Source organism: Chenopodium quinoa, unplaced genomic scaffold (assembly GCF_001683475.1).
Source record: "Chenopodium quinoa cultivar QQ74 unplaced genomic scaffold, ASM168347v1, whole genome shotgun sequence".
Classification (NCBI taxonomy): domain Eukaryota; kingdom Viridiplantae; phylum Streptophyta; class Magnoliopsida; order Caryophyllales; family Amaranthaceae; genus Chenopodium; species Chenopodium quinoa.
Genome location: NW_018745448.1, coordinates 2960923 through 2979889, shown reverse-complemented (window position 1 = coordinate 2979889; position 18967 = coordinate 2960923). Strand labels below are relative to the sequence as shown.

The following is an 18967-nucleotide window of genomic DNA, read 5'->3' as shown; positions in this document are numbered from 1 at the left end:
TTGCTTCTTAGTATATAATTCAACATTAAAGTTCTTGTTTTAATGAAAAAAAAACCAGGCTGAAAATTACAAAAATGATGATTGACAAGGTCACGAAATGGAAGACTCTACTTTTGTCAACAATATTTGTTCAATTATTATTTACAGGAGATTGTAGTAGGGGGAGAATGCAGTAAGTTCTTCAAATTTGTGATCTACTAATTATGTTTAACCTTTATGCATACATCCTAATAATTTGAGAATGCTGATAGTAATAATTTGTGTATAGGTTCTTTATATTTTTCAAATAGAGAGTTAGACATGAGTTGTTAAGTTTGCAAGATTTTATGTGTGTAATTTATACGGCGTATTTTATATGTATATATAAAAAAATATATATAACTAAATAAAAAAGTTACCAAGTTTGTCTTGGCCTGTTATTGAATTTATTAGAGATCAATATTTTCTATCTTGACGATTATGATCATGAACAGGAAACACTTTTGGAAAAGAATTCCTAAATTATCCTTACTTTTCTCATCTTCAAGTGATCGAGACTTAAATTTGATTGAAAACACCCAGTAAGGCCGGACTTAGGAAGAGTTTCATCACCTAGTTAGCTAAATGAAGAGATTTTGATCATTGATCATCAGCTACTAATTCTGCATAAATTTAATTGATTAAAAAGAAATCAATGAGGCAATCAAAACATGTACTCATGCAATTTATAGCCTAATATTTTAATTATTCTAAACGCATGCAAGAATGCAAGATCAAAGAATAAACATTATATATTTATATCATTAATAGGTGTTATTCCGTATCTATTAATCATCAATTACATACTACTAAAAGCGAATATGAAGAAACACTTGACAACATATTATTAAAAAAATTCCCGCCAAAATTACTTTCTAAAAAAATTGTTATTATATAAAAATAAAGATTGCATTTAGATTATGACTTTTTTTTTATATAAATTTTAAAATAAACTTTCTAAAATATCAACTTGCATATTATAACTATAAATATTTTCTCTCACATGTTTTAATTGTTTTATTATATTTCATGCACTTTAATACCTGATGAATCGATTCATTAATTTTTATGTAATTATATTATTATCATAATTATTCAACAACCGTGCATTTGCACGGGGTTTAACCTAGCTAAAAAAATAAACTAAATTGCAGTGGAGAGGGAAAATCAAAAGTAGAGGCACCCGTACCCAACCCAAATCCGGGGCAAGCCACTGATGTACGGGTCAATGCAACAGCCAATCAGGTACGAGTATTTCTCACACCCTCATTTTATTAAACCGATATACTACGTAGAAAAGTGATGCACTTTTAATAATACTACGTAATTGAAAGAGAATTAAGTGCTCGATTTTAATACACTAAGTAGGCAAAGTATATATTAGACCCACAAGCCAAACTGCATTTTAGACCAAAATTTGAGGCCGTGAAGCAAATGGGCTTGGCCCAAGTAATGAACTCAAGAGTTTTGAACTACACTAAATACAAGTACTATATTTGGAGAACTTGTTATATACACACGGGTTATCATACACTCATGAGTATTTTATTCTCATTTGATGATTGTTTTTAATTTAATCATCAAATGAAAAGCAAACACTAATATTGGGTTAGTTGGGTGTACAGTACACTCAAGTGTATATAATAAATTCTAATTATTTTTGTAAGGTATTTTGAGTAAAATTGTATTGCTTGGATGCATAATTGCATATCAATATTTTCAAAATAAGCTCAATTTTATTTTCTTTTTGAAAAAAACAGATTAGCTATTACAAATCCACTGCAATTCTTGCATAAACATTTTAAATTTGTTTGTCCAAAAAAAAAAAAAAAAAAAAATTATTGGGCTAGACATCAATAATGTTATTCCTAATATTAATTACATGTAAATTAAGATTATGATTCAACTGCAACATTTTATTGTAGGTTGTGTTGGACAATGGCATAGTTCAAGTCACCTTTTCTGTTCCGGAGGGATACGTTACTGGGATCCGATTTAATGGCCTAGACAATATACTTGATGTCACTAACAGGATATCTGATAGAGGGTATACATACTACTTCTTATAATGTGATTAATTGAGATTTGTTTATCACTCACTCTTACAGTACCCAAATAGTGATATTAAGCTGATCTTGTTAGACATTGTAAAGAAATATTTTGATACAACTATTTCACAGAAATTTGCTAACAAAACTAGTATTTTGGATTGTGGGTGAAATAATGTATAGTCTTCTAAGTCATGGTTAATCTGTACAGGTACTGGGATATAGCATCAGCCAGTAACCCAGACAATGATGACCCAGATGAAATAAGGTAAATTTGGCTACCATTCGAGCATGGGCAGAGCTATGTTCAAATCAGTTAAATTATTTCACATGGAGAAACAATTTGCGAGTTCAATCTAAAAATTTAACATACACAAACTTATATATGGATCATTTATATGTATTAAATTAATGCACTTATGCAATGATCTAACTAGTTACTTTGATTTGCAGTGTTGTAGGAGGCAGTTTCAAAATCATTAGCCAAACTCCGGATAAGGCAGAAATTTCATTTGTGTGTCAGCAGACTAAATCACTTCCACTACAAGCAGATATTAGGTATTGTATCTTAACAGATTTTTGATGTATATATAAACAAGAGTAAGAAGCAATTTAATGATAGTCGAGGCTAATTAAAAATTATTTGATTGTTGATTATGTAGGTATGTGATGCTACAAGGTAGCTCAGGGTTCTATGCTTATGCCATTTTTGAGCGTCAAAAGGGATCGCCGCCTTTGAATGTGGATCAGATCAGGACTGTTTACAAGCTTCAACCTGACAAGTATATATATAAACTTCTTTACCTTGTATACAATAATTTTAATGTAACTGTTATATTTTATTGAGGTGACATCAACTTTTTTGTTAGGTTCCGTTACATGGCTGTTTCGGATAAGCTACAAAGGTTAATGCCAATGCTACAAGACCGTGAGACCGGACAACCTTTAGCCTATAAAGAAGCTGTTCTCTTGACAAGACCAACCAATCCTAAGATCAAAGGACAGGTATACTCAAGCCTGTTTAAGCTAGAAATAATCTAAGTTCTTTGTATAATATGTCTTAGCTTATGAGGTTTCTCTTAGGAATGAACTGTTTGGTTGGAAGGAAAACGGGATTGTTCTTCCTAATGACCTTGTTTTTTACTCCAATTTTGGATTAGGTTGACGATAAGTACCAATATGCTTGTGATGACAAAGATAACAAGGTACATGGGTGGATTAGCACTGATCATGGAATTGGAATGTGGATGATCACACCAACTGATGAATTCCGAATGGGAGGTCCTCTTAAACAAGACCTTACATCTCATGTTGGTCCAACCATGCTTGCTGTACGTGCTCAAGCTAGAATTTACAACCATTATCTAGTATATATATATATATATATATATATATATATATATATTTATATTTACATATATATATATATATATATATATATATATATATATATATATATATATATATATATATATTTATTTACTGCTTTTTGTGAAAGCAGGATATAATTTGCTACTATCATATTTGACAGATGTTTCATAGTACTCATTATGCTGGTCCCGATCTGATAATGAAGTTCAAGGACGGTGAGCCATGGAAAAAGGTATTTGGACCGTACTTTGTGCACTTAAATTCCCTACCTGGGAAAGGAGATCCTAATATGCTATGGCAACATGCTAAAGATCAGGTATTTAAAAATTAGCATATGGCTTTAATTCACATTCTTATGGAAGCGAACTTTATTAATTAATCAGTTTCATATGTCATATGCCCCTGCAACTTTTGATTGTTTCAGATGCTCAAAGAAACTGCGAGTTGGCCTTATGAATTCCCAATGTCATTAGATTTTCCTAAGGCTAATCAACGTGGATCTGTCGCAGGAAGATTGCTCGTCAATGATGGGTATTTCCTTAAATCTTTTTACATAATAACCCCTAAACTTGAAATTCAGCAAAGTTTATATATGTTCTTAAGGTGATAATTTTTTCATTTTATGTATCATAGAGCAAAAGCTACACCAGCAAATGTTGGGTGGGTTGGTTTGGCTCTACCTGGTGACGCAGGCTCGTGGCAATATGAAATGAAAGTAAGAAAGAAATAACAATTGTGTATGACTGGTTTAAGGTAAAACCATATAATGTGAAACAGAGAACTAATTTTCTGTTACTGCTGCAGGGTTATCAGTTCTGGATTCAGACTGACCGCGATGGAAAGTTCTTGATAAAAAATGTTCATCCTGGTACTTATAATCTATATGCATTTGTTCCAGGATTCATAGGGGACTATAAATCTGCATCAATTGTCACTGTTGCTCCAGGTATTGACTCTGATGGCCTGAAATGCTCATTCTAACTGACAAATCAAAATGTCAATTTCTCATGTTATGTTACTCTATGACTGCTTATTTTTCAGGGAAACAAGTCAGCTTGGCTGATCAAGTTTTTACACCTCCACGAAGCGGACAGACATTGTGGGAAATCGGAATCCCTGACCGGTCTGCAGCAGAATTCTTTGTCCCTGACCCTAGACCAGACCTCACCAACCCATTGTTTTTACACGATAACGAAAACAAGTTAGTTTTTCCACACTCCTCTTTCCATTTCTTTGTACAACTAAGGATTGTTATACTGACAGTCAGTTCTGTTATATTAACAGGTACAGACAATATGGTCTGTGGGATCGATACACTGATCTTTACCCGAAGCAAGATCTTGTTTACACTGTTGGTGTCAGTGACTATCAAAAGCACTGGTTTTTTGCTCATGTACTCAGGTATTTCATGATTCATACATCTTGCTATAACCTCTAAGACTACATGTTTTTCTTTTCTATTTGTCGGCTTTACTGAGGTGAAAGTTCGTATTGTAGGAGGGTAGGACAAATTTATGAACCAGCTACATGGCAAATTGTATTCCCCTTAAAAGAAGTGGTGCCTAGTGGTAACTATACACTACACATTGCGCTTGCAGGTGCAACTCTATCTGAATTACAGGTGAGAAACATGGTTCATATAATCAACAAACTTTTGATATGTACATGTTTTACCACAAAGTGTAACATAAATATTGTGGTGTTTTTTTCAGGTTAGAGTGAACAACCCAGACGTGAAGTCCCGTCCTGTTTTTACAACACTGCTTATAGGCAGGGATAACGCGATTGCAAGGCATGGAATACACGGAATCTATCGGTTATATAGCATAGGCATAAAGACTGACTCTCTTAAGACTGGAGACAATACAATTTTTCTGACTCAGTCCAGGAACAAGGAAATGTTCCGCGGAGTTATGTATGACTACATACGATTAGAAGGACCCTCGGCGTCTCCTAGGAAATTGTTGCAAGAACTTTAAGTTGTTCTTCATAGTTAGATAGTAGGACATTGCAATTTCAACACACAGCTTCATCTCCTAAAAAGAGCCTAAATTAGTCGCGGCATTTTGACTAGGAAGATGTAAGATGATAACATTGGTGAACTAAACTTGTCACCTAATATAAATACATCCTTTAGGCTTTAGCCCTAAATTGATAGTTTTAATAATATCAATTCATAGTGGCGTTTATCACTATTTCTGGCTTTTAAGTTTACAAGTTTTTAAGTCCTAATTTTTCAAAAATCATATATGTTTCCTAGATTCAGCTTTATTGTGAACGTACATGAAAACAGAAGAAATTCATAATTTCTCTGTAAAAATGATACTGTGTAAATTAATTGTGTGTATAATAAATATATTTATCATTATACAAAGGAGTTCAAATAATGATGGCTCTGCGAAAATAAAATCAACGTTATTTATACACAAAACTTTGTACTAAACTAAGAACTAGGACCCTCTAAACGTAAATAATCATACATAACACCACAGAAAGGACTACTAGCAATCGATTGGGTGAGGTATAGTGTGTTCATTCCATTCTGAAGCAATGTGCCTGATACATCAAAGCTGAGCTGCCAATACAAGCCGTGAATTCCATGCCTTGCAATGGCGTTATCAAGTCCCATCTTTCGTGTTGTAAAGTGTGGTCTGGATGTAGGATCAACATTGAATCGAACCTGCAAATTCAAATGATCACAACATCAAACACAACATTCCATAGAAAATATCATTCATTCCTTTACTTGTTATGTCTGAGGACTGTCAGACTAATCATACTTACTCGAAGTTGAGCAGCACTTGCTGATGCTAATGATATTCTTAATGTATAACTGCCATAAGGGTTTACATTGTTAAGTGGGAATTGAATCTGCCATGTTGCTGGTTGTAAATCCTTATTCTCTGTTCGCCTGTATTGTAATATATGAATCAAGATTGCCACACCCGTAAATTCTTAATTAAACATTAATAACGTGCAAAAGTACAAGATTATTACCTTTGTACATGAGCAAAGAACCAATCTTTTGTATAATTGCTAACACCAACCGTGTAAACCAGGTCATTGTCGGGGTATAGATCGATGTATCTGTCCCATAAACCATATTGTCTGTACCTGTTATTGTTTAAATTTCACTTTAAAATTAGTACAACTATTTTAAAAGTATCTAGCATGATAGTATAAGCAATATTAGGAGGAAGCCCCAGTTAATCAATTTGATAAACAAAATTTGTTTATCAAATGGCAAAATGATAAATAAAACAACATAAATGCCCAGTCATCATGGCATTTTCGTAAATATATCAACAATAGTGGGACCCAAATTTACTAAAAAGTTGTTGATTTATTTACAATTTTGCCATTTGATAAACAAATTTTGTTTATCATATTGATAAACTTGGATTTTCTCCAATATTAGTAGATGTTATATATACTTATTCTTCTCATTGCTGAGGAGAGCAGGATTTATGTATTCAGGACTTGGGTCAGGCACAAAAAACTCTGCTGCTGTACGATCAGGTATCCCTATTTCCCAAAGCGTTGGTCCATTTCGTGGTGGCTCATACACAACCTCGTTCAAATTGATTTGTTCGCCTATACATTAACATAACAAATCAATAATAAACATTCTGTTGTAGGTTTGTTATGAACTTATTAAACTCGAGCTTAAGTTTTGATCATACAATAGTAATACAAATACAGACTTAGTGTAGGAAGAAATCAAACCTGGATGAACTAAAATGTTTGAATTATGTTTATATTCTCCTAAGAAACCAGGAACCCATGCAAAGAGACTGTATTCCCCTTCATGAACTCCTTTAATAATAAAATTTCCATCATTATCCGCCTTAGTCCAAAACTGATAGCCCTGTTATATCATCATCCAAAAGAAGTTCATTAAATGAAAAAGATCAGAGTAATACACACATTACACAGTAAAGAACAATGGTGTTTCGATTTTTCTTACCTTTGTTTCCGTTTGCCATGAACCCTCTTCACCAGGCGCGGCTAATCCCACCCAAGCAGAACTTGCTGGTATCAATTCATTACTCAAATATCTACAACCATATATGATGATAAGTTAGCCTATACTAAGTACGGAGTATGATTTTAGAAGAAAGTGACAACAAAAACATTACTTACCTATCACGAATGAGCAATTGACCTCCAACAGATCCTCGTTGATTAGCTTTTGCATATATATCGGAGGATGGAAATTCATAGGGCCATTTCTCAATTTCTTTTTGCAACTGATGCATAAATTTTGTTAGGAAATTTTTCCATAAATTACTCATAAATGCGAATTATAAAGTTTTAGGAACTTTTTGTATTACCTGTTGTTTTGCATCGCTCCAAAGTTGTGCAAAAGGATCATTCAAGGTAGATGCTTTGTTCAAGTAAACAAAATAAGGGCCGATAACCTTTTGCCAACGTTCTCCATCCTGAACTGATAATAGGAAATTTTGGCCAGCATAATGTCCACTGAAAAAGTCCTGAAAATAATCAACAATTAGTTAATAACCCAAGTTAATAATATCATAAACTTTGTATTTTTGTTCGTTATTACGTAGAAAGATTTGTGTTCATACAATAAGGCTAATTGGACCCATATGAGAAGTAAGCTCTTGCTTGAAAGGACCAGCTGAATAAAACTCAGTACTCGCTTTGATGAGCCAAAATCCAACCGGAAATTCGCCAGAGGATATCCATCCATGTACTTGTTGATCTTTCATGTCTTGTGAGTACTGATATTTGTCCTCGACCTGATTAATTAGATAAGATATTAATTAACCATAATTCTCAAAATCATACTACCTCCGTTAAGTGTTATATGCAACTTTGGAATTTTTTTATCATAAATAATACCCCAAAGTTGCACACAACAATTAATGGAGGTTGTATAAAAATTTGTATATTGTATATACCAACAACAGTATATATACCGCAGTTTTTGACGTTGGATCAGAACTATTTGTCCACATAATGGCTTCTCTGTAAGCAAGAGGTTGACCATTCTTGTAATCTTGTTCCATTGGCATGAATTTTTGTATGTCGTCTGAAATAACCATGTAATTGAACCTATAACCAAAAAATATAATTGTGATTAGGGAGAATGCAACAAATTACTTGTTTAAATTAGTGATTAAGAAAATAAATTTAATCTTCTTACTTGTCTGGAAGTTTGTAGGCTACTCTTATTTGAGAAAGTTTTGTAGCGGGAAAACTTTGATCATGATCTAAGACGACATAATTGTATAAGCCGGATGACCCTCGAAGCATTACAAATCTACAATATCCGAGTATTACACATAATTAGTCTTGCTAATACTTTGTCAATTTTTGGAAACCACATAGAGTAGTTCTTACAGTTTTTTCACCATATATCCTTTGCTTATTCACTATATACCCCTGAATTTTTTTTAAATTCATTATATACCTCGAGTTTTCACAAAAATACACTTCACACCCTTGATGACTAACGATTGTTAAATTCATCAGCCATTAGAGTTAATTATGACTCAAACCACCCAAAATACATTTCTCTATCTCCAAAATCACCCACATTCCTTTTTCCCACCCTAAAAAAACCCAAATTTCCTTTATCATCCTCAAACTCAATCATATTAATATGATTGTGGAGATTTGGAGTGGTTTCAAGGGTTGGCGAAAAAAGAGGAGTGGTTTTAGGGATGGGAGAGAGATCTAAAGAGGTTTTAAAGCATAATTAACCAAATTCCGCTTATGGAATAAAAAAATAAAAAATAAAAAAATAAAATAAAAAAATAAAAAAAAAAACTCAAGGGTATATGGTGAAAAAACCTTAGTTTTTAGTTATCAATTATACATTTGATAAGTTTAAAGTTCAAAATTACGAAACCAAAAACAAACAATTTCTTGTTTTTTTTTTTATTATTTTTTTTTATTTTTTTATAAGCATTAATCCGTATACCTCTTGTCTATATTGATTGGAATTGAATTTTGACCTCCATTCCATTGTGTTGAAAACGAAAGTTCTACTTTATCGTCATCTTGCGTTATTACTTTGAAATTTTCCATATGTAACCTGCATCATCAAATAATTATGAGAATTTGATTTGTAAATCTTTTGTTATAGCTAAGCACATCATATACACTACTCCATACCTTCGTTGTATAATCATGCATTGTTTTGACTTTCTAACCTACTAAATCATCAACCTTTTTTTATTACATTTTTCAATTATATATAAATGAAATTTGAATAATAATATGTAAAATATTTTTGGGTTGGTTACTCAAAATAATTTTTTCTATAATTATTTTATCAATTGATGAATATATAGAAAAATTAATATTCAAAATTAAAAAATCATGGAATGTAGGGAATAACATATCAATATAATGCTTGTATGAAAGAGCTCCTACGTTGTTTTTATTTTTTTGTTTTTTTTTTTGCCTATGCTCCTACATTCTCAAAAGCACCTCTAAATACGAGTATATGAAATTTTGTGTACTAAAAATTATTTGGTGGAGTATTTATGTATATTCTTAAAATTTTTGAAAAATCAAACAAAGGTTAATATGTATTTGTTTATGTTTTCTCTAAAATTATCTATTTAAATATTCTAAAGAATTCTTGACATTGGAAGCAATTAGAAATATGACTTGTGAGCATTCTAGAATATTATAACTACTTGTATTATGAAGAAAGCTTTGGAATTTTCCGGACATTTCTTCCAAGCTCCATCTTCAACCATAAATATTGATCATGGGCATTCAACCAAGACATAAACACAAGAAGTCATATCTATACACCAGTCTTTCTCTCTATCTACCCTCCTTATAAATTATCTACCTTCTCTACTCCATTATTCTTATTTTGTAATACTCCTTTACGATTATGCTTGTACCACTCAACCTTTCAAGTACTCGTTGGTATCTTGGGTCCATTTTCTTTCTACTATTTATCTTGACTTTAAATCTATTAATTTATACTATTCAATCTCTACATCATTAAATTTATTCCGTTGTCTACTCAACAATCGTAATATTTCATCTTAAAAATATATTATTTCAAAACTGTGATTTTGCATAAATGAAAAAAAATATATATATTATTGTGAAAATAATAAGTTAATCAATTATTAGTGTAGTTAAGCTTACCAATCCTCTCCGTTGAAATCTTTCATTGTCCAAAAAATATCCCAATACCTGAAATATATATCAAATTCCAATATAATTAAAAATTATGAAAATTATGAAATTACAATATTAATGAAAATTATTTGCGAAAATTAAACTCACCCTCTACTGCTTACTTTGCGACTAGAATCCAGTACATTTTCCATTCCACCGTACTGAATTCCAGCCATGTGGCCTTCCGGGATTGTTAGAGTTACTTCTACAATTCCGTTATTCATAATAGCCTAAATCAATAACAATATTAAATTAGAATACACATTAATGTAATATAAAAATAAATTCACTTCATTAAAAATAAGTTCAATTCAATAAAAATAATTTCAATTCAATAAAATTCAGCAATTATAAAGAAGAAATATAGTAGAAAATCAGTAAAAATAATTTTAGTTCAGCAAAATTAATTTTAGTTCAGCAAAATTAAATTTAGATGAGTAAAAATAATTTAAATTCAGCAAAAATAATTTCGATTAAGTAAAATTTATTTTAGTTCAGCAAAAATAAGGTGAAGTAAATGAATATTTATAATACATGCAAAAGTTTATATTTGAAATTAAGTATTACTATGTTATTTGTCTCTTTTTTATCTTTATTTTTTATTTTTTGGCGTAAAAAATAGTAAAAACATAAAAATTAAAATAGTTTTAACGTACATATTGTTGATTAGTTGACCAAAGACGAAAAAAAAAGAATAGATATAGATATTATGACGTACATATTGTTCATTGATGCTTAATGCAACGGGTTTGGCAACGTCTTTTGTTCCTCTATTATCATTGATTTTCTTCGGCATATCACTGCATTAAATAATAAGAAACATCAGTAAAAATTGCTAATTGAAGAGGTAGAATAATGTAGGTAAAATTATGTAAAGATTTTTTTTTTCAATATAGATATTCAGGCTTGCCACGAGGTCCAAATAAAACAAATTTTTAGACAATTTTTTTTGGACACGTGCAGTGACAATTAAGCTCAACAATTATTATTATCATGAAAATAAACAAAGTAACGTACCGAAGTGTTCTTGCATTGGCATTTCCAAGCACCATTAAAAGAAATATGAAAAAAATGGTCGTATTCTTTCGAAGCTCCATTACAAAATATTAATTCTGATACACCAAAAAAAAAAATTTAAAAAGTTACTGACAAATAAACACCAGTAATAACTTCATTTTTTTTTTAATTTGTTGTTTAAAGCTCAAATGTTGTACATAATTTTTCAACCCTCACCAATTACGTAATACGTATAAATAGTAAAGAAAAGAAAGAAAATAAAATGAATATAAAAGGATTCAAATTTATTTACCAACAAAGAAAAAATCAAAATTGTGAGATTTTACTTTTAAAATCTTAGTCTCTAGGGATAAATTCCGTAATTTATTAAAATAAAAATAAAAAAGTCTAATTGTAAATATGTTTTCTCTTTAAAGATAGAGCTTCTACCTTACGACTTTTGCTATAATATGATTTTAGTTATCTTACAATTGTATTAACTACAGAGAAAAAAAAAATAGAAAAAATTAAAAAGTGTACAAGGTATGTAGCCAAATAATCCTATACTTCGTATATTGGCATATAGCTACACAACTTAGGACGAAAATTGAAATTTTATCTTAAGATCTTAGAGTATTTTTAATTTTATTGCAAACTACTATTTAAGCTGGATTTAGTTATCGTGTGATTTTTTAGTTAGATTTAACTTTCACAAATTTTTAGGTATTGTACATGCATGAGGAACCCTAACTGAATTTTTTTTTTTTTTTAATGAAATAGGGTTGATAATAACTTAATAATCTATACGTTAATTAGGCTAGGTTTTATAGAGATGAGTTCATACTTTATACACTTCCACAACTTGACAATGCTAATCAAGACATTCACCACAATTTACCATGTTTATACACGTATTTTCTAGCTCTATTTTTGGTGATTATAATTGTTTTTTTTTGGTATAAAACAAAATAATTTGTCCGTCTTATTTGATATTCCTCAAGTATCAAAAATAAAATTAAAATAAAAACTCTTATTTATTGATCGATGATCATAAAAAACTTTCATCTAAGTATTATACAAATTATATGATTGAGAATGTTCTTTACTTTTTTCACAAAAGTTATGATCTTCATATTTTAAGTTAAAAGATATGAACAATGTCAAGGGAAAAAAAATCAACAGTAGAGGGGACATACACGTACCTCAAAGGTGTTTACGTTGAAGAAAAGGCTAGTGATGACTAAAGTATAAAGGGCTTGATGTATAAATTTATATACTTGTGTAAATTGTGTTAATTTCTTGAATTTTTTATGTATGTAATACTTCTTATTAGATATTTATAGTACTCGTATAACATAATTCGTATTATGGTGTTTCCCAATCCTAATAGAATACCACTTTAGTTTATGAAATTTATAAAAATTCTATCTTGTTAGTTTGTGTTAATGATCAAGTAGAAAGTAATTAAGATATTTTTATATTATTTCTACTCGTATAAAATATTGAGGCAAGGAATCTATCTAATTGGTATTGTGGAGCTAAATAAGACGGAATAGGAAATAATGAGTAATTTTGGAAAGTCCAAACCATTATTGATTTAAAAAGTTTTATCTAAGATTAATTGATTTAAGGTCCTATTTACTTCACCTTATTTTTGTTGAATTAAACTTATTTTTACTTGAATTAAATTAATTTTGCTGAATTTAAATTATTTTTACAAAATTGAAATTAATTTTATTGAACAGAAATTATTTTTGCTGAATAGAAATTATTTTTACTGAATCTCTATTTTATTTCTTCTATACATTTACTGAATTTTACTAAACTGAAATTATTTTTCCTGAACTAAAATAATATTTACCGAACTGACATTAATTTTACTAAATATTATTTATTATTTAAGGTGAACTGAATAGGGCCTATCATTGCTTTATTTATTTATTTATTTTTATTTTATTTTTTTGTTTTTCTTGTGCTCATGATTTCTATATTTTCCTTCATTATTCTAAGCTGAAATGATTGTTTACGCTCATGTTTGTCCTCGTCACAATCCACGCTACTTGAGTATTTTCAGCTTTCATATCTATTTCATTGCCAAACATAATCAACTCATAGCTTTGATTCTTCTTTATTCAAAAAATAAATAAATAAATAAATAACCTTGATACTTATAGCAGTGATCCTTATATACTGCAACTTTGGTTCAATTCCCTTTAAGTTGTATTTTTGATTTGATGTTTAGTTTTTATGATTATACGATTTTAAATTTTAACATCTTGATTTTAGATCTTTATGATAAGGGATGTTCGTGGGGTGGGTGAAGGAGGAGACCCACCCCATCCCCGCAGCCTTGCCCCATGGGATAAAAATCATACCCACCATAGCCTATAGGTGATGGGATAGGGGTGAATTTTATATTGTACCCCCATCCCAGCTCTATTTCGTACCCGCCTCATTCCCACCTCACATCCATCCCAGCCCTATTTCGTACCCGCCTCATATATATATAGTTAGGATCCAATGAGAAGGACCTTAAAATAGGAAGAATAAGAAGCAATCGAGACCCTTGGTATAAAACAATCCAACGGCTAAAAAATCTATCTTTTTCACGCTACTATAATCTTTCTACTTCTTCCTCTGTTTAATTTCCTGCAACTCTACAATTCAATCGAACGACTTCTTCACAAATATAAACTCTATAATGGTGATGTCATCTTCGTCAGCGATCTACCTTTACTTCACGAATCACGATACCTGAAAGTGTTTGAGAATATTTTCCTTGAATATTGCCATTCATCAAACGTCAATAAATACAATGTAATGCCTTAACAGAAGGCTTGATACTAGGCTAGCTATAAGGCTAAATACAAGGCAACTATATATATACGTTGACTACAAAAGATATGCACAATATTTATCCTATATTTAACACACCCCCACAGTCGAAGTGGGAGGGCCACGGACACTGAGACTGTCCCTAAAATCTTCAAATAATACCAGAGGAAGACCCTTAGTGAAGATGTCAGCTATTTGATGTCGGGAAGGCACGTGAAGCACTCGAACCTCACCCCGAGCAACTTTTTCCGGGACAAAATGAATATCCATTTCTATATGCTTTGTCCGTTGATGCTGAACTGGATTTCCTGATAAATAAATAGCACTTACATTGTCACAATAAACAAGTGTAGCCTTTTTAATCGAACAATGTAACTCCAAGAGAAGATTCCTAAGCCAACAAGACTCGGAAACAACATTTGCCACCCCACGATATTCTGCCTCTGAACTTGATTTCGACAATGTTGGTTGCCGTTTGGACGACCAAGAAACCAAATTGTCACCCAAAAATACACAATAACCAGAAGTAGAACGCCGAGTGTCAGGGCACCCACCCCAATCTGCATCTGTATATGAGATCAGAGTAGAAAATGAAGATGGATATAAATGGAGGTCGTACTCCAATGTACCCTTAACATACCGAATAATTCTTTTCAAAGCCGTCATATGATCAACTCTGGGATCATGCATATGAAAACAGACCTGTTGAACAGCATAAGAAATATCCGGCCTGGTAAAAATAAGGTATTGTAGAGCCCCTGCAAGACTCCGATATAGAGTGGGATTGTCAAAAATAGTACTAGCTGTAGCACTCACCTTAGGCTTCGTATCAACCGGAGTAGGGGATGGTTTACACGAAGACATCCCTGCTCGCTCAATTATCTCTTCGGCATATTTCCATTGAGACAAAAACATACCTCCCTTATTTCGGGTGACAGCAATACCCAGAAAATAATTCAAAGGATCGAGATCCTTCATAGCAAACTCAGAGGCAAGATGATCCATAATAGAACACCGGTGACTATCAGAAGAGGCAGTGAGAATTATATCATCAACATATAATAAAATGTATGCCATATCATTCCCCTTATGATAAATAAATAGTGAATTATCCATTGTGCTGTTAGTAAACCCAATAGATAAGACATAATCTGCAAAACGCTTATACCAAGCTCGGGGGGCTTGCTTAAGTCCGTATAATGACTTACGCAATAGGCAAACATAATCTGGATGGTCACGATCCCTGTAACCCAAAGGTTGATGCATATAAATAGTTTCCTGTAACTCACCATGAAGAAAAGCATTTTTAACGTCCAACTGATGAATTGGCCATGCCTTGGATAGTGAAAGACTCAGAACTGTGCGGATCGTTGCCGGCTTGACGACCGGACTAAATGTCTCACCACAATCAATGCCAACCTGTTGTGTTTTACCATCACCTACAAGACGGGATTTATGCCTCTCAAACACACCATTAGATTTGACTTTATGAGTAAAAATCCACAGAGACCGAATCACATTAGCTTGCGGAGGACGGGACACCAAATCCCACGTCTTATTTTTAATAAGAGCATCAAATTCATCATCCATGGCCATTTTCCAATTCGGATCACGTAAAGCGTCAATGGGATTTCTAGGTAAAGAAGACATCTCAACCGTAGTATGTAAGTTAGCATACTTCGGATTTGGTTTTTAAATCCCATGTTGGCTTCGTGTGACAACTCTAGATTGGGAAGCAGAAATTGGCGAAGAATGTGAAATGATGGGAGCAGTACGTGTTTGGGGTTGAGGTGAGGTAGAAAATGGGCTTGATGAAGGAATGGGCCTAGTTGGGGAAGGCATTTGTGGAGAATTCGGTTGGGTAGGTGGCATTTGAGAGCACGTGGGCTGCTGGTCCACGGTGATGCGTGGAGAGGGAGTAGGAGTTACCTGCTGGGCTGGGGAATGAAGAGGCCCAATAGGTGAGTTGGGCTCAGGAGAAGAAGAGGATTGTTGCATATATTGGATCACATATGAAGAAAATCCGTCATCAAGAAAATCATATGTGAATTTGGAGTATGCACATTAGCAAAAGGGAAAGTATGCTCATCAAATAAAACATGGCGACAAATTATGATTTTGTTAGTTGACATATCATAACATTTATAACCACGGTGGTTAGTGGGGTACCCAAGAAACACACAAGAAGATGACCTTGGTTGCAACTTATTAATAGTAGTGGAAGGAAAAAGAGGATAGCACAAACACCCAAAAACCCGAAGATGATCATAAGAGGGAACCCTTTTGTATAGGACTTCAATAGGAGATTTATTATGCAACAATTTACTAGGGAGAACATTAAGGAGATAGGTGGCCATTTGAAGAGCATGATGCCAAAATGATGGAGGAAGAGAAGCATGAGCTAATAGAGTACGAGTGACATTGTTAATAGACCGAATTTTACGTTCGGCCTTCCCATTTTGAGAAGATGTGTGAGGACATGATAAACGAAACGACATGCCATGATTTTTACAGAAATCCCAAAAAGAATTATTATCAAATTCCCTGCCATTATCACATTGCACATTTTTGATATTACGTTCAAATTGGGTTGATATATGGGCTTTAAAGGCTAAGAAAATATCATAAACATCAGATTTTCTACCCAATGGAAAAGTCCATAAATATTTAGAAAAATCATCAAGAAAAAGCACATAATATCGATGTCCCGCAGAACTCAAAATAGGAGATGTCCAAAGATCACTATGTAAAATATCAAAAGGCATAGTAGTACTCGAAGAAGAAGAAACAAATGGCAACCTAACATGTTTCCCAAAAACACAAGAACTACAAATACTTGAACTAGAAACTTTATTACAATCATTTCCTTTATTCTTCCTAAGTAAATCTAAGACAGGTGCCCCGGGATAACCCAAGCGGTCATGCCATAATTTAGGAGAAATAGCAGCAAAAGAGGAAGCTTGATTGTTGATAGAAGGGGAAATGGGATAAAGGTCTCCTTGACTCTCACATCTCATGATTGGCCTCCTCGTCCGAAATTCCTTCACAGAAAACCCAAAAGGATCAAACTCGAATGACACAGAATTATCTTTAGTAAACTTTCTAACAGAAATAAGATTCTTTATCAGTTTTGGAGCATGAAGGACATTTTTGAGGGATAGGGATTGACATGGGGAGGGAAAAGTAGTATGACCATAGCCAAGAATTGGAATAGAATGACCATTACCAACAACAATAGTATTATTTGGATGATTGCTCAAATTAAAATAAGACGAGAGGTTACCGGTAGAGGACGTCATATGAGATGTTGCACCGGTATCTATGTACCACGAGGGTCGGGTTGTTGAAGGGACATTGTGTACATTGCGGCCTCGATATCAGTGGGAGTAAAAGATCCGGACTGCCCATACTGCCCATTTGGAGTTGACGGCCCAGCTTGCTGCACATAAGCTTGCTGTGGTCTTGGGCCAAGAAGGCCTGGCTGGCGCAGTTGTGGAGCATTGGGCCTGGCCCACCCTTGTGTTGGGTAAGGGCAAGGGGGAACGGGCCATCCCTGATTGTACCATCCTCATGGAAAAAATAGAGGCTGACCCTGACCCTACTGCCAGACTGCTGCTGCGGTGGACCTTGGTTGCCGGCTTGGTTCTGCTGACCACCACCACCGCCCTTGTTACCGGAGGAGTTTCGGCCACCACCTGAACCCGTATTTTTCCGGCCGCCGGAGTTACCACGCCGACCAGAATTTTGTTTACCCTTGTTGTGACCGGATTTTTCCCCATGGCTTGGACCACCATCACTTGAGGCCACCATAGCTGACTCAGTGGCCGTTTCCTTCGCTAAACCGGATTCTTCTAAGGTAAGCATGGAACGAGCCTTATAAAAAGAAGGCAGAGGACTACTTTGACGAATCAACGTACCCACACCACGGTATGGGCGAGTAAGACCTCCAACCAATTGTAAAACCATTCTACTATCGGACACCGGAGCCCCAACATTCTTCAATTGATCCGCAAGGGACTTGAGACGCTGACAATACGATGAAACATTTGGGAAATTCTCCATAGAAGTGGTGGAGAATTCTTGTTCCAAAGCCACGGCACGAGAATGTTCATTATCTTGGAATATGTCACGCAATCTATCCCAAGCTTCCATTGCCGTAGAAGCGGGCTAAATAATGGTGTTCAACAAATCACGAGAAATTGTAGAATAAATCCACGAGACAACCGTGGCATCCAAGGTGGACCACAATTCCTTTTCCGCGGCCGTAGAAGGAGAAGGTTGCGCCGTAGAGAAATGATATGGTGAAGAACCTTGTGAGATTTTGCGTGAACCTTGAATAATTCCGCCCATGTAGAGTATTGATCATTTTCCATCTCAAGGGTGATGGGAATATTACTCTTAATATTAGTAACAGCAAGAGCCGGGTGGAAGGATTTTGAATCCCCCGTAGATGATGCCGAGAAGAGTAAGAGAGAGAGAGAGAGAAGAAGAAGAGGAGGAGTGGCGGAATTGCGGAAAATAGA

General features: G+C 33.5%; 2 protein-coding genes and 1 pseudogene across 2 annotated transcripts; 1 reads left to right on the top strand and 2 right to left on the bottom strand.

The window, feature by feature from the left end:
• Window positions 1–74: 74 nt before the first annotated feature.
• Window positions 75–5626, top strand: LOC110713592 (rhamnogalacturonate lyase-like). The gene is made up of 16 exons (XM_021892041.1): window positions 75–172; window positions 1173–1263; window positions 1944–2065; window positions 2278–2334; window positions 2520–2624; window positions 2729–2848; window positions 2936–3071; window positions 3227–3397; window positions 3598–3753; window positions 3862–3968; window positions 4071–4152; window positions 4242–4383; window positions 4479–4638; window positions 4722–4838; window positions 4935–5058; window positions 5150–5626. The coding sequence occupies exons 1-16, from the start codon at window positions 75–77 to the stop codon at window positions 5414–5416; spliced, it is 2055 nt and encodes a 684-aa protein (XP_021747733.1). The 3' UTR covers window positions 5417–5626.
• A 194-nt stretch (window positions 5627–5820) lies between these two features.
• LOC110713591 (probable rhamnogalacturonate lyase B) lies at window positions 5821–11665 on the bottom strand. Its single transcript, XM_021892039.1, has 16 exons — window positions 11631–11665; window positions 11332–11413; window positions 10722–10843; window positions 10581–10628; window positions 9388–9501; window positions 8608–8724; window positions 8381–8516; window positions 8027–8200; window positions 7772–7930; window positions 7581–7687; window positions 7405–7495; window positions 7164–7305; window positions 6872–7031; window positions 6435–6551; window positions 6222–6348; window positions 5821–6117 (listed from the first exon to the last, which is right to left on the bottom strand). The coding sequence occupies exons 1-16, from the start codon at window positions 11663–11665 to the stop codon at window positions 5881–5883; spliced, it is 1968 nt and encodes a 655-aa protein (XP_021747731.1). The 3' UTR covers window positions 5821–5880.
• A 6098-nt stretch (window positions 11666–17763) lies between these two features.
• LOC110713589 lies at window positions 17764–18817 on the bottom strand (annotated as a pseudogene).
• Window positions 18818–18967: the final 150 nt, after the last annotated feature.

Bases quoted from the DNA above. Each gene is read 5' to 3' on its own strand.
- LOC110713592 (XM_021892041.1), top strand. From the start codon at position 75: ATGATGATTGACAAGGTCACGAAATGGAAGACTCTACTTTTGTCAACA. The intron at 2,066-2,277 runs GTATACATACTA...TAATCTGTACAG, and splicing joins AACAGGATATCTGATAGAGG to GTACTGGGATATAGCATCAG. The intron at 4,153-4,241 runs GTAAGAAAGAAA...TTACTGCTGCAG, and splicing joins CGTGGCAATATGAAATGAAA to GGTTATCAGTTCTGGATTCA.
- LOC110713591 (XM_021892039.1), bottom strand. From the start codon at position 11,665: ATGGTGCTTGGAAATGCCAATGCAAGAACACTTCG. The intron at 10,629-10,721 runs GTGAGTTTAATT...TATATATTTCAG, and splicing joins CGCAAAGTAAGCAGTAGAGG to GTATTGGGATATTTTTTGGA. The intron at 6,552-6,871 runs GTATATATAACA...AAACAATAACAG, and splicing joins CTCAGCAATGAGAAGAATAA to GTACAGACAATATGGTTTAT.